The 16,724-nt window shown below is 37.2% G+C and overlaps 1 protein-coding gene across 3 annotated transcripts in view; it reads left to right on the plus strand.

The window, feature by feature from the left end:
* HEPH (hephaestin) overlaps positions 1-16,724 on the plus strand; it is a 97,249-nt gene that overhangs the window by 74,923 nt on the left and 5,602 nt on the right. For all 3 annotated transcript variants that reach the window (XM_027093593.1, XM_027093594.1, XM_027093592.1), the window contains 4 exons: positions 11,106-11,212; positions 12,317-12,542; positions 14,979-15,118; positions 15,973-16,135. In XM_027093593.1, coding sequence (XP_026949394.1) covers positions 11,106-11,212; positions 12,317-12,542; positions 14,979-15,118; positions 15,973-16,135 — 636 coding nt within the window. The remainder of the gene's footprint in view (positions 1-11,105; positions 11,213-12,316; positions 12,543-14,978; positions 15,119-15,972; positions 16,136-16,724) is intronic.

Consider the following 16,724-nt stretch of genomic DNA (forward strand, 5'->3'; position numbering starts at 1 on the left):
GAATTATTTTATTAATTTTTCTTTCTGACAGTTTGTTATTAGTGTATGGAAACACAACGGATTTCTGTATGTTGATTTTGTGTCCTGCAACTTTGCTGAGTTTGTTTATTAGTTCTAAAAGTTCTTTGGTGGCGTCTTTAGAGTATTCTATATATAAGATCATGTCATCCTCAAATAGTGGCCGTTTTACTTTTTCCTTTATAGTTTGAGTACCTTTTATTTTTTCTTCTTGCCTAATTGCCCTGGGTAGGACTCAATGCTATGTTGAATAAAAATTGTGAGAGTGGGCATCCTTGTTTTGTTCCTGATCATAAAGGAAAAACTTTCAGCTTTTCATCGTTGAATATGATGTTATATGTGGGCTTGTCATATATGGCCTTTATTATGTTGAATTATATTCCGTCTCTTCTCAGTTTGTTGAGCTTTTTTTTATCAGGAATGGATGTTGAATTTTGCAAACGCTTTTTCTGCATTTATTGAGATGATTATATGATTTTTATCTTTCATTGTGTTAATGTGGTGTATAATTATGTTGACTGATTTGTGGATACTGAACCATTCTTGCATCCCTGGAATAAATCTCACTTTATCATGGTGTATGATCCTTTTAATGTATTGTTGATGTTGGTTTGCTAATATTTTGTTGAGGATTTTTGCATCTATGTTCATGATAAACCTATGTTTATCATGTACTTATTGCCATTTTGTTTATTTTCTGGCTGTTTTGTAGTTCCTCTGTTTCTTCTTCTCATGCTCACTTTTGTGGTTTGGTGACTTTCTTTAGTGATATGCTTGGATTCCTTTCTCATTATCTTTTGTGTGTTTACTATAGGTCTTCCTTTGTAGTTACTACGACACATATAACAACCTCTATTTATAACCATCTATTTTAAGTTGATAACAACTTATGTTTGAATGCATTCTCAAACTCTACATTTTTACTCTTCTCCCCCAAATTATATGTTTTTGATGTCACATTTTATATCTTTTTATTTTGCATATCCCTTAACTAATTATTGTAGTTATTGTTATTTTAACTACTTTTGTCTTTTATCCACCATACTAGTTTTCTTGTTTAGTACTGATGAACTTCTTAAGATTTTTGCTTGTCTGGAAAACTCTTTATCTTACCTGAAGACAGCCCTCCCCTCCACACACAAAGCTAAAACTCCAGGACAAACAAAGAGGCCTCTTTCAAGGAAAGACTGGGGGTTTGTTTCAGTCTGCTCTGTGTGCAGTACCCCAGGGATGGTAGCCTTCCAGGAACTGTCTCTCCAATTGTGACAATCCCATGTGACCCAGGAACACAAGCCCCCCCTAGTCACCAGAGCCAGGCATTTAAGGGGAAACTCCTGGGCTGCAGCCACATAAACCACGGCACCAGATATAAAAACTGGGGCACCAGACATGTATAAAAGCTTCCCTCTGGGAGATACTGGCATTCTGGACAGTAGCAGAGGGCAACAGTGAAGGTGGCACTTACTGAGGGAAAAAAGACTTAGTGCCTGCCAGCTTTATCAAGGCAGAGAGAGAGAGAGAGAGAGGGAGCACAGAGATGGTGCCCACCAATTGGTGGGTAGAGGTGGCGCCCATTGAGAAAAAATAGCTCTTGTCAGCTTTAGCATTTTAGAGCGAGAGTGTGAAAATGGTGTCCACCAGCATCTTCATCCATGGAGATTATCCAAACATGCCCCTGCTCCTCAAGTCAGTGCTTTAAGATTAGCAATGAATTGCTTTGACATAAAGTCTGAGTGCTTTTCGAATGGTTACGTCTGTGCTGGGCCCTGGGGCGAGTGAGTCTGCATATGAGCCATTTAGAAGGTATTTCTTAGTTCACTACATCGCTTTGGATCTCATGAACATGAGCCCCATTGGTTTAAAAAGCCAGATATTTTACAGCTTCATATTTCAGGTTCAGGTATTAAAGGGGGAGGGTGCTGATATGAGGTATGAACACTTTGCTCCTCAGGGAGAAGCTTCGGTTGTGTGAGTTCCCTCCTAATTCTGGATTGTTGAGCTGGGGCGGGATTTATGGTAAGACCATGTCTCAGCCCCTCCTACTGCCTCGATGTGATCCTTTTCTCATTTGCCAATATGAAGGAACCACTCAGCCAGTTTTCAGGTCTCTTTTCAGAGGAAATTTTCCCATAAGTAGATTTAGATTTGGTGTTTTCCTGAAAGGAACTGTGTTCAGAATATTCCTACATTGTGTCTTAGACTGCCTCCTGAGAACCCTGTGATGATGAGGCTTCTTTACCCTCTGGTAAAGAGGGTTGCTTTTTGTGTCTGCTTTAATAGCCAGATGTTTGCAAGCAGTTTTCCAACAGCAGATATAAGCGATCTAGTTGTTGAGAATTCTTTTTGGGCAATCCATTTTCTTTTGGCCAATGTTCAACTCTTAGGCTACTTCTGTATCCTTCACTGTCACTCCCATCAGCATTAAAAAGCTTCAGTAGCTCAGGGAAAAAATTGCTTCTTCAACAGTGACTGAAGTGATCTGTTTTCCATGCTATAAGAATTTTTTTAGCTTTTTAAAGAAAGTATATATTATACATTAATGAATATATTTTACAGTGAAATTAAATTGAAATCATACTCTTTTAAAAAGCCTAAAATGGAAATCAAGGCATTTATCAAATTTCCATGATGCACCAAAATCCTGACTTTCAGAATTCAGCAATCATGATTGTAGATGAGGTCCATTAATCCATGTTTTTAAATAACTAAGGATCTTGTCCATACTTGGAGCAGAATTCTGTGTATAAGTGACAATCATTTCAAATATAAATATTTTAGGGGTCCCAGATATTTTAATTGTTCAGCCATACATGTGTTGTACTTCATCATCTGATAACTTGCATGACTCTCAGCCAAAGAAAAATATGTTACCCATCAGAGTTTAAGGCCTGACCACACAGATCATGGCCTAATCAAGACCCATGGTTCTAACAGAGGGAAGGACTAATACTTCTGTTTTAGAATTTTTTTAATTAAAAATAACTTTATATTTAGTAAAATTCACTCATACTGTAGAATTTCATGGATTTTGAAAATGCATACAGTTGTGTATTCACCACCATAACCGAGATACAGAACAGTTCAATTACCCCAAAACAACTTCTTCAGGCTGCCTCTTCGTAGTCAAGCCTTTCCCCCAATCCCACTACTTTTGTCAACCACTTTCCTTATGTTCTACATCCCTATGGTTTTCCGTTGTACAATGTCATAAAAGTTGAATCATACAGTTTAGCTTTTGACTTCTAGATTCTTTTCACTTAAAAAAAGAATTTGGAGGATAGCAAAATTTGCAGATTAGGGAACACCAGCTTCCTGTTCCTTGACAGCCCATACTTCTAAGAAACAAAGAAAACAACAAACCAAATTCAAATATAACATAGATGTTGGATCTGCCTGACAGGAATTTTTAAATATCTACAATTAATATGTTAAAGGCCCTAATGGAAAAGGTGACAAACATGCAAAATGGGATGATAATTTCAGTGGAGAAATTAAAAACTATAAGAGAGAATCAAATGAAAATGCTAGAAATGAAAAATAGAGAGAGAGAGAGGCTTCTCTGGTCTCTTCAGTAGACTTCACACAACTGAGAAAATGACTACTGACCTTGAAGATAGGTCAGTAAAAATTACCAAAACTGAAACACTAGGAGACAAAAAAGAGGAAAAAGAAACAGAATGAAGCATGTAAGATCTGCGTGATAATATCAGACACTCTAACGTAAATGAAATTGAAATCATAAGAGAAGAAAGAGAGATAGGACAAGCAAAAGATTTAAAGAAATAATAGCTGAAACTTTTCCAAAATCAACCATAGACATAGAACTACAGAATCAAGAAGCTCTGAGAAGACCAACGGGGATAATTACCAAAAGCAAACAAATAAATACACACACATACACACACATGCACACACACACACTTGCAAACACCCTTAGTCATGCCATGTAAAGTCTACTAAAACCAAAGACAATCAGAAAAATCTTGAAAACAGCCAGAAAAATAGAACAAAAGCACATTACATACAAAGGAACAAAGATAAAACTTATGGCAGATTTCTCATCAGAAACTATAAAAGCAAGAAAGAGTAATGAAACATTTTTAAAGTGCTGAAATAAAAATGCTGTCAATGAAGAATTATATATTCTGTGAAACTAATAAGGAAAAATAAAAACATTCTCAGAAAAAAAGGCTATAAGAATTCATTGCTAGTATATCTATATTACAAGAAATTTTAAAGAAAGCACTTCAGGAAGAACTGACATGACACCAGAAAGCAAGTGGTAACTATACAGTGAAATAAAGAGTGCTGGAAATAGAATAAATAAAGATAATTTTTTTTCATTTTTAGTGCTCAAAAGACTGTCTAAAAGAAAACTTTATCAATGTAGTGTATTTTTGTATATGCAAATATAAAATATATGACAAAAAATGCCACAATGATTGGAAGTGATGTATTGGGAATATACAGTTGCAAAGATCTCTTTCTAGATAGTAACCAATATAATATTATTTGAAGATAGATTCTAATATATGTTATAAATTCTAGAGCAATAAGTAAAATCATTTTTAAAGGGGTAGAGTGAATTAATAATAGAGAAAAAATGGAATCACATAAAATGCTCAATTAATGCAAAAGAAAGCAAGAAAGAAGGAAAAAACAAAAAGAAATAGAAAAATAGAAAAAAAAATCTACCAATATGATAGATTTTATTTCAACAATAGCAATAATAATTTTAAATTTAAACAAATATAAATACACCAATAAAAACAGATGTATATTGTGATACTGGATTTTAGAAGATTACCCAACTATATGTTATATAAAATAAATTCACTGTAAACGTAAAGGCAAAAATAGGATAAAAGTGAAAGAATGGACAAAGATGTACCATGTAAACTCTAACATGGCTAATACTACTGTCAGGGAAAGTACACTTTAGACTAAGGAATCTACCAAGGATAAGAAAGATATTACAATATAATAAAGAGATCAATTCTCAAAAATAAAATAAAAACTGTCCTAAATATGCACACATTGAACAACAGAACTCCAACATACATGAAATCAAAAACTGATAGTATTGAAAGGTAATTTGTATATTTCTAGGAATTTGTGTATTTCATCTAGGTTATATAATTGGTGGATATATAATTGTTTTGGTGTTTTCTTATAATCCTTTTTATTTCTGTGAGGTTGGTAAAATATCCCTACATTCACTTGTGATTTTAGTTTTTTTATTTCTGATTTTTTTATTGAAGTATAATTGATTTACAATATTGTACAGAAAAGTGATTCAGTTATATATAGATAGATAGCTATAGATATATTTCCCTGTGCTATACAGTAAACCCTTGTTCATAATCTATTTTATGTACAGTAGCTTGCATCTGTTAATACCATACTCCAAATTTATCACTTCCCCTCTCCCTTTCCCCTTTGGTAACCATAAGTTTGTTTTCTATATCTGTGAGTCTATTTCTGTTTTGTATATAGATTCATTTGTATTATATTTTAGATTCCACATATAAATGACATCATATAGTATTTGTCTTTCTCTGTCTGACTTACTTCACTGAGTGTAATATTCTCTAGTCCATCCATGTTTTTCCAAATGACAATATTTCATTCTTTTTTATGGCTGAGTAATATTCCATTGTATATCTATACCACATCTTCTTAAACCAATCATCTGTGATGGGCAATTTGGTGTTTTCTATGTCTTGCCTACTATAAATAATGCTACTATGAACGTTGGGGTGAACATATCTTTTGAAGTAGAATTTTCACCTTTTCTGAATATATGCCCAGCATCATGTTGTAGCTCCATTTTTAGTTTTCTAAGGAAACTACTGTTTTCCATAGAGAGAGAATCAATTTACATTGCCACCAACAGTGTACAAGGGTTCCCTTTTCTCTGCACCCTCTCCAGCATTGGTTGTTTGTAGACTTTTTGATGGTAGCCATTCTGACCAGTGTGTGGTGATACCTCATTGTGATTTTGATTTGCACTTCAGTAATGATTAACGATGTTGAGCATCTTTTCATGTGACTGTTGGCCATCTGTATGTCTACTTTGGAGAAATGTCTATTTGGGTCTTCTGCCCATTTTTTGATTGTGTTCTTTCTTTTTTCAATATTGCATTGTATGAACTGTTTATATATTTTGGATATTAATCTCTTGTTTGTTCCATTGTTTGCAAATATTTCCTCCCATTCCACAGGTTGTCTTATTGTTTTATTGATGGTTTCCTTTGCTGTGCAAAAGCTTTTAGATTTTATTAGGTACCATTTGTTTATTTTTGCTTTTATTACTTTTGCCTTGGGAGACCGAACTAAGAAAATATTGCTATGATTTATGTCAGAGAATGTTTTGTCTCTGTTCTCTTCTAGGAGTTTTATGCTTTCATGTCTTAGATCTAAGTCTTTAAACCAGTTTGAGTAATTTTTGAATATGGTATGAGGAAGTGTTCGAGTGTTCTATTTTCATTGATTTACATGTGGCCATCTGGCTTTCCCAACACCACTAGTTGAAGAGACTTCTTTCTTTCCATTGTACAGTCTTGATTCCTTTGTTAAAGATTAATTGACTGTAGGTGTGTGGGTTTATTTCTTGACTCTCTATTCTGTTCCATCGATCCATATGTCTGTTTTTGTGCCAATACCATGCTGTTTTGATAACTGTAGCTTTGTAGTATTGTCTGAAGTCTGGAAGTATAGCTTTGTTCTTTTTTATTAGGATTGTTTTGAAATTTTTGGGTCTTTTTTCGTTCCATATAAATTTTAAGATTATTTGTTCTAGTTCTGTGAAAAATATCATGGGTGTTTTGATAGGGATTGCATTAAATCTGTAGATTGCTTTGGGTAGTATGGCCATTTTAACAATATTAATTCTTCCAATCTAAAAGCATGGGATATCTTTCAATTTCCTTGAATTATCTCCAATTACTGTTTTCAATGTTTTATAATTTTTAGTGTATAGGTCTTTCGCTTCCTTGGTTAAGTTTATTCCTAGGTATTTTTTGACACCATTTTAAACAGGATTACTTTTTACTTTCTCTTTCTGATATTTCATTGTTAGTGTAAAGAAATGCAACAAATTTCTGTATATTAACCTTGTACCATGCAACCTTGCTGAATTTCTTTATTAGTTCTAATAGTTTTTGTGTGGAGACTATAGAGTTCTCTATATAGAGTATTATGTCAACTAGAAATAGTGAGAATTTTACCTCTTCTCTTCTAACTTGGATACATTTTGTTTCTTTTTCTTACCTGATTTCTGTGGCTAGGATTTCCAATACTGTGCTGAACAGAAATGGTGAGAATGGGTATCCTTGTCTTGTTCTGTGTCTCCATTCTATTTCCGAGATTTTGGATCATATTTACTATCATTACTCTGAATTCTTTTTCAGGTAGGTTGCCTATTTCCTCTTCATTTATTTGGTCTTGTAGGTTTTTACCTTGCTCCTTCATCTGTAGCATATTTCTCTGTCATCTCATTTTTGTTGATGTGTGGAGCTGTTTTCCTCTCTTGCTGGTTGTTTGGCCTGAGGCGTCCAGCACTGGAGCTTGCAGGCAGTTAGGTGGAGCCAGGTCTTGGTGCTGAGATGAGGACTTCTTCGAGACCTCACAGTGATGAATATTTCCTGGGACCTGTAGTTCTCTGATAGCCCAGCAGTTTGAATTTGGTGCTCCCACCACAGGGGCTCAGGCCTAACCCCTGGCCTGGGAAACAAGATCCTGCAAGTTGCACAATGTGACAAAAACAAATAAACAAACAAAAAGCAGACAAACAAAGCCCAAGGCAAATAATAAAAACAAAACCGAACCAACAAAAATAAGAAGTAACAATCACACAAACAAAAGAAAACAAACAGACAAATAAAACCAAAGACAACAAAAAAAATAAAAATAAACAAAAGACAAAACAACAAACAAACAACAACAACGAAAAAAAACCCAAGGAAAGCAAAAAAACAAGAAGACACCAAAATGAACAAGAGAGCCCCCAAACCAAAACCAATAATAAAAACAAAACTAACCCAAACAGAAAACTGAAAACAAAAGAAAATCAAAAAACAAACTAAAAGAAAAGCTGAGTGAACAAAAGACAAACACACAAAAATGACACACACACAAAAAATCAAAACTAGAAAAAAAGGATAAAAACAAAAGAAAATAATAAACAAAGCAAAACAAAACTAAACAAAAATATCAAAATAACAAACCAACAGGAAGAAAGGGACAACAAATAACAAAGAGCAGGACAGTAACAAAGAATAAAAAGAAAAATAAAATTAGAAAAATAAAAAATATTTTAGAAAAAATAAAAATGAAATAACAAAGCAAAATAGAACAACAGCAAAAAGATAAAATAAAATAAAATAATTTTAAAAGTTTAAAAAATAAAGTTAAAGATAAAAATATAAAAAATTTAAAAATGGAAACTTCTGTGATGCCTCCACTATCAATGTCCCTGCACCCACGGTGAGCTACAGCCAACCCCCACCTCCCCAGGAGTTCCTCCAAGACCTCTTGGTAGGTCTCTGGACCAGCTGTGTCATGCCCACCTCTGCTTGTGTTCCTCTCACCAGCATCTGCTCCTGAAGCTGGCCTGGAGCACACATGCTTGCATAGGCCAGCCAGGGTGCAGACTTCCATGGGCATGGTTTCAGGGGCTGGCACAGATGGAGGAGGCTTTGGAGAAAGGTGGCGCTCAGCCTGCCAGGACCTCCGTGGACAAAGGAAGATTTGTCAGGGGTGGTGGCAGGCTGCCAAGACCCACACAGCCCATGGATGCTTTGGGGGAGTTGTGCTCAGGTCCACCTGAACTCATGTGGCCAGAGGAGGTTTTGGCAGGGGTAGGGCTCAGGCCTGGGTCCCTAGCAGGCTTGCCAAGGCCTGAGCAGGTGAGGGGAACCCTGGTTTTCAGGGTGGGTGAGCCTGCTCAGGCATGCACAACTTATGTTGCCCAAGGAGGCCAGCCAAACGGGTGGGAAAGGGCATTCCAATGGCAGTCCTGCTCTTTGCACACCACTCAACAATTGCATCTCACCTCCATAGTGGCCTGGGCTTCCTCTGCAAACTTTTCTGGCCATGGAGCCCTTCCCTCCTGCTGCCTCAGGCTGTCTCCTCACAACCAACAGCTACCCCCTCCCTGGGTCCACTCTCCAAACCTCACTCTCCAGCACCCAGCCCTCCTACACACAACTCAGGCTGGGGTGTGCAGGGCTGTGGCACAGACTATGTGAATAGGTATTACTCTGTCCTGCCTTACACATACTGGTTGCTGCATTCCCCTCCAATCTCCCAATCCCCTGAAAGTCCCTCTCTGTCACCACTGTTCCCCTTGCTGTAAGTGAGCTTTTCTGAGTGTAGGAACCTCTGCTCTCCTTTAGCTACCCCTCAGGGGCACTGGTCTCATCCTGTTTCCACTTTTCTTCCCCCTTTCCTTCATCCTACCTGGTTGCTCGGGGATTTTTTTGTCCCCTTAGGTGTCCGAGGTCCTCCACTAGTGTTCAGTAGGTGCTCTCTGAGAATTGTTCCAATGCATTCTTGATGTATTTGTGAGGAGATGCAAACTCCACATCCTCCTATTCTGCCATCTTGACTCTGTCCCCAATGTTCAGTCGTTGATTTACAATATTATGTTAATTTTAGTTATACAGCATCATGATTCAATATTTTTGCAGATTACACTCCATTATAAGATATTTTAAGATAATTGCTATAATTCCCTGTACTATACAGTATATCCTCTTTGCATATCTATTTTATATAAAGTAGTTTGTTTCTGTTAATCCCATCAAACAAACAAACAAACAAACAAATAAATAGTCTGAAGTCAGGGAGTCTGATTCCTCCAGCTCCGTTTTTTTCCCTCAAGACTGCTTTGGCTATTCGGGGTCTTTTGTGTCTCAGTACAAATTTTAAGATTGTTTGTTCTAGTTCTGTAAAAAATGCCATTGGTAATTTGATAGGGATTGCATTGAACCTGTAGATTGCTTTGGGTAATAGAGTCATTTGCACAATATTGACTCTTCCAAAAAAAAACATGGTATATCTCTCCATCTGTTGTTATCATCTTAAATTTCTTTCATCAGTGTCTTATAGTTTTCTGCATACAATTCTTTTGTGTCCTGAGGTAGGTTTATTCCTAGGTATTTTATTCTTTTTGTTGCAATGGTAAATGGCAGTGTTTCCTTAATTTCTCTTTCAGATTTTTCATCATTAATGTATAGGAATGCAAGAGATTTCTGTGCATTAATTTTGTATCCTGCAACTTTCCCAAATTCATTGATTAGATCTAGTAGTTTTCTGGTAGCATTTTTAGGATTCTCTATGTATAGTATGTCATCTGCAAAGAGTGACAGTTTTACTTCTTCTTTTCCAACTTGTATTCCTTTTATTTCTTTTTATTCTCTGATTGCCATGGCTAGAACTTCCAAAACTATGATGAATAATAGTGGTGAGAGTGGACATCCTTGTCTTGTTCCTGATCTTAGAGGAAATGCTTTAGGTTTTCACCATTGAGCGTGATGCCTACTGTGGATTTGTCATATATAGCCTTTATTATGTTGAGGTACGTTCTCTCTATGCCCATTTTGGATTGGAGCTTAATGACAAGGAAAGTCTGGCTAAGTATTTGAGGCATCAATACATGCAGATTAATTGACATCAGAAAGATGGCTTAAATCTTCCATGGAGACAGTATGGAAAAAGAGGAGAAGAGGACTAGAGACAGAGCCTTGAAGAAACAGCTGCATTTAGGAGGCAGCAGCAGGATAGGGAGACCAAAACAGAGCCAAAGAAGGAAGGTCATTATAAGCAGGGAGAATAGTAGCAGAACTGCCTTACTAGAGTATTGGACCTGAATATTTAAAGATAGGGACAGTAGAAGAGATGTTGAGGGTGTCCCAGGAGGGATAAGAATAAAGTCACAAAAATAAAATGAAGACTGATATGGAAATGATGGAGAAATATCTTAAAGGTCCTGGGACTCACCTGCCACAGCCTCTTAGGGATACCCGGGAACTGGGAGAAATTTCTGATCTGGTCTAACTGGAGACTCCTGTTACCACTTCTAGGTGAGGTTCTCACTTACCAGTGGAACATCCCAGAGAGATCTGGCCCTGGGCCCAATGATTCTACTTGTGTTTCCTGGATCTATTATTCTGCAGTGGATCCCATCAAGGTAAAGACAATATTGGCTTCCTGGAGTTGTCTCAGAACTGGGCAGGCTGCCTAGTAAAAAGAAGTTATTAAACAGATGTAGTAAGAAGCCCAGCACTAAAGTCCAGGGTTCAGGTGAAATTCCTCAAATGCTGGGTTTATTCTAGTAGTTAGGAGGAGGGATGAAAGGAATAGGTAGCATCACATGTTAGTTCTGAGGATTTTCTTCCTTATTTCTTCTTCTTGGATAATATAAGGCAGTATGTTATCATTCAAGAAGCCTAGAATTTGTTGTCAAGAGATTGGGTTTCTAGCCCAAATTTTGTTCTGTCTTGCTTTTGAAGTGACTTTAGGCAAGTCATTCTGCCTCTGTTTCCTGGAAAATGGGCTTATCTATGTAGCCACCCATCCACAGGCAGATGTCAGCTATCATTTATTGAGAGACTACTACATTTTACCTGATGCTTTGGATGATACAAATGTAAGATACAGTTCCCATTTTCAAAGAGTATGATCTAGTTGTGGGAGACAGATGAATATAAACATAACGTTGACATTAAATATATAAAATATAACTATATATATATATATATATATATACACAGAATAAAATTTAAATATAGCATAGTATTAGCAGCTCTATAAAACCATTTAATAGAAACTGCTGTGGGGGGTCCATGAGAGAGTGATTACTTCTGCTTGGAGGAGAGGATGAATGAGGGGGAAACTGGAGAAGGCAACATAATGATAGGTAGACATACATTGAGCCTTGAAAGCTGAATAGCAGTATGATAAAAGATAGGGATATGGTGGTGGGGGGGCATTACAGGAAGAAGAAACAGCCTGAGAAAAGGCATTGTGTTGTGAAAATGATTGGTGAGTTTGGAGATCAACGAATAGTCCAGCAGAGGTAAATCATAAGTGAGATAGCATATCTTTCCTATGTCCCAAGATTGTTGTGAGGATGAATTCAGATAATATAGATGAGGTACTTATAAATACAAGACATTATGATGAAGTGCTGAGGGCACAATGGGCTTGGATGTTAGCCTGTCTCTCTGTAGAGCACTACCACCCAGAAACAACTCCATCTAGTTCACTCTCTCCCTCTTCCTCCTATCCTTAGGACATGTACAGTGGCCTTGTGGGACCCTTGGCTATCTGCCGAAAGGGCATCCTAGAGCCCAATGGAGGACGGCATGACATGGACCGAGAATTTGCCTTGTTATTCTTGATTTTTGATGAGAACCAGTCTTGGTATCTGGAAGAGAATGTGGAAACTTATGGGCCCCAGGATCCAGGCCATGTTAACCTACAGGATGAGACTTTCTTGGAGAGCAATAAAATGCATGGTCTGTAGAAAAGAACCTAACCCTCTTCCAAAGAAGTCCCTACTGGCTGCATGGGGGTATCTGATAGGCCCATCACAACCCAAGGGAGCATATTTTCTGAAAGGATAGGAAAGTGGAATGGGGACAAATTAGAAGAAATGTCTCCTACTACAGTATTATATATTTCATACATAAAATAGGTAATGTGGTCTACGTTAGTTCAAGTGCCCAGAAAGCAGGAAGCTGACTCTGTAAAGTTGCTGTGGTGACACTAGCACATTTTAACATATTAGAGAAGGCAAGATGGACATTTATGACCCTCAATGTACCTGGTGCACTGGCTGATTAGGGCCTCTCTACTTAAAAATTCTGAGTTTAGTTTCTCAATATTATCTTATTTCCTTACCACTCTGGATCTGAGATCTGTTTTCTCAATATATTCTAATATAGTCAAATGAAGGACAGCTTATCTTTTAATCTATTTTTAAAACAAAGGTTCAATTTACAGATGGAAGGATTGGAGAGAGAGCTTCAGAGAGCAGCATACTGGGTTATATTACATACAAATAAGAGCTTCTTGATGCTCAAATGGATTTTGGGGGTAAATTGTGCACTCAAGCCTTCCTTTGTTCTAGAGATTTGTGTATCTTTAAAAAAAATAGAGAAAATCTCAAAGAAGAGGGAGAATTTAAGTGCAGCAGAATGTATGAAGTGATTTCTCACTATCTCTTCTAGTGTAGTATTTCTTTGATTTGAGGATAAGTTGCAGCTTTTATAGTGACTCTACTGGAACTCAAAAGTAGTATCTCATAGTCACACAGATTCTAGCTATTTCCCCTTGATGGAAATATGAGTGATTCACATTGAATCCAGTGATTCACAAACTTTACAAAATGAATTTTTTTAGCTCCTTTCAAATCAGAGAAATAAATTGCCCAAAACCAAAATGAAAAGAGGACACAGATCTTGCTAGTGCAGGGGTTTAGATAATGCTCATTTCCATCTTTTTGTTTATGTGTTTATTCATCCAAACTCTTCAGGTATCAATCTATCTACCTATCAAATATTTGTTGAAAACTCTCTGAGTGCTGACACTAGAGAAAAAAAATAATGTTGGTGTCTGAGGGCAAACAAATAATACCCTTTCTCTCACTTCCAGATTCCTGAACCAATTGAGCAAGAGGCAGAGATGCTTAAGATCAAATGTGAACTTACTGAGAAAGCTAATTTGCAAACTGAATTTAGTTCTGCAACAAAATGGGCTTACTAATACTACCCCAACAATGGATAGATTTTTCATCCTGTCATTGACGTAGAGGGACAACAATACCCTCCTCCTTCACAGGGATAAAATCTTCCCCATGATGGAATAACAAATCCATCTGCACCACTTTCTATGGTCAGACTGAGTTAAGCGTATTTAGTCCCTTCTCTCAAATACAAAATTTGGCCAGAGTAAATAGGCTATAAATGTTCCTTCCATTATTTCCTCTCTTGGGATGTAGAGTATAAATCATCTTCCCTCTGTGAGAACATGAAAAGTGGGGGTGTGTATCCTGGGCATAGTCTTGACAGTGTGAATTAACATGGTGATGAGTGGTTTGTTGTTTTTAAAGCATAGGATGTGGCCTGGGAAGAGGCAGATGATGAGTCCCATGTGTTAATATCATTATAAATTCCAAGAATGTGACAGGTATTTTTTTAAACATTTATTGTAGGCTCAGGTGTCTGCTGGGTGTTCTGAAGAATACAAGGAATATAGTATATACATTTATGTCCTGCCTAATAGAAACCTACAACCCAGTTGGGGATATAAAATTCCACAAATTAAAAGATAGGTAAATGTATAAGGCAGTTTCTAGTGAGTTCCAAAGGGTGGTACAGACAGTACTGGAGGAGTTTAGTTGTGGAAAGGAATGCAGGCAATGAGAGGTGCTGAGAGGCACTAGATCAGGGAAGCATTATTAGAAGAGGTGAAGGTATGACTGGGCTTTGAAAAGATGGATAAAAGTAGGGAAAATTTCTGGGAGGGAAGATCAGAAACATAAGCAAGAACACAGAGAACATGAATATGGGACCATATGGGGGGGATGGTGAAAAAATCACCTTAATTGAAATAAATATGTTAGATAATGGTAGATGAGTTTGGGAAGGTAGTTTGGGGCTGTATTTTGAAGGACCTTGTTGGCTGAGCTAAGGAGGCATGGACTTGATATTTTTGGCAGGAGGGAGCTATTAAAGTATTTTAAGCAGCAGAATAACATGATCATATTAGTTATTTAGAAAGACCACTCTTGTAACACCAATGTGGAAGATAGACTGGAGAGGGACAAATGGAATAAAAATGAGAGAATTTAGGAGGGTATTGCTATCATCAGAGATGATAGGGATTAGCTCTAGGGTAGTGGCAGTGGTAAGTCAAAATGAGAGATATAAAATAGTTTTCTTCTCTTACAGCCATTAATGGAAAACTCTATGCCAACCTCAGGGGCCTTACCATGTACCAAGGAGAACGAGTGGCTTGGTACATGCTGGCCATGGGACAAGATATTGACCTACACACTGTCCATTTCCATGCAGAGAGCTTTCTCTATCGGGTGAGCTGGAAAAGAGGCTGAGTCCCTCAGAGTGCTTTGATATCCATTAAGAAAGAAGAGAATAAAAAGAAACATGATAATAATCAGTTAAAAGAAGAAAGGTCTTGTACATGGAGTATTGATCAGGGAATTCTAGTTTGGCTTTGTATCCCAAGGTCAGTCATTGCCCTCCAGGCCTTAGCTTTCCCCTATGATATAGAAGAAATGAATGGCTCATTTATGTGATAAGGAGATTGAAGGAATAAATGTAATTGGGTCTCAGTCAGGGACTTGAGGTCCAGTAAGCAGTCATCCTGAGTAAGAAATTTCAGAGTAGTGTCTCACAATCTCTGAAAGTCCTTAATCCATTCCTGAACTTCAATTCAGGACCTACATGAGACTACATGTGGGTTTTGAAGAAGAAATTTTGTCTTAGGAAAAGGGGTCAGAGTTGTAGGCATTAATGTGGACTTAAAGACTTAGAAGTCCTGATAAAGGTGGTGGCATAGAGGAGAAACTAAATTGAGTTTCATTTCTAAAGTAAATATGTGGATCCTTCCTAGGGGTCAAGGCTTAAGCCTGCTAAAATGTATGGATATACTAGTTTTTATCCCCCTAATGAAAGACTAAATGAACTTTACTTTGGGACACTTTAAGAAAAAGTAGGAGGAGAGAGAGTCTCCTCTGTTGAGTCAGTTTGTATGGGTGGGTTCACAGAAGAGATGGATAAGATGGAATCTTTAAGCTGTTCTCTGGTCTGTGAATCTTGAAATTCCATGTCTCTGGTGTGGATACCCAAGCCTTTTAATTCCTATAAGTTCTGAGACTATCTCTACCCTTCACTTTCTCTCTCTCACCCACAATCTCTCTTGCAGAGTGGAGAGAGTTACCGGGCAGACGTGGTGGATCTGTTCCCAGGGACCTTTGAGGTTGTGGAGATGGTGACCAGCAACCCTGGGACATGGCTGCTTCACTGTCATGTTACAGACCATGTCCATGCTGGCATGGAGACTGTCTTTATGGTTTTGTCCCAAAGAGGTAAAGCCTAATTAGGATATCTTCTGGCACTGTATCTAGCCTGTAAGAACCAGATAATCCAAGAAGTGACTTGCATCCATCTTCTGATCCCAAGAAGACAGAACAGACCCCTTCTAGTGTTCTCCCAACCAATATTTCTCATTCCCTGTTGCTCCCCTGCTCATGCCCCCTCCTAATTTCTTTGATACTTGTTGAGCTCACATGAATTGACTCAGCCTGGCTGGGCTGTATGCATTGATGCTTAGTGTAGATTTGCTTCCTTTGAATACATTTAATTTGTATGTAAATTTATTATTTTAGAGTTTATTAGAGGTATTAACTATTTCAAAGGAATCTTATTAATGAGTTCTTTTTTTATAAAAAGGAAAAATATAATTCCAACAGTCACCCCTTAATTAGTTTGTTTTGTGGGGATTGTCTAAGGCTGGAAAGAGATATTAGCCTTCAATTACAACTAATCCCAGACAGATGCTAACAAGGATGGAAAAAACTTTTTCCTTGTATTTGTTATATGGAGACGTAATAGCCAGGGTATTTTCTTTACCAATAAATCTTTGTTCACCACCAATAACATAGAAGAGTAGGCTGT

Source organism: Aethalodelphis obliquidens, unplaced genomic scaffold, assembly GCF_003676395.1.
Source record: "Aethalodelphis obliquidens isolate GAN/ISIS:26980383/991018 unplaced genomic scaffold, ASM367639v1 scaffold85, whole genome shotgun sequence".
NCBI lineage: Eukaryota > Metazoa > Chordata > Mammalia > Artiodactyla > Delphinidae > Aethalodelphis > Aethalodelphis obliquidens.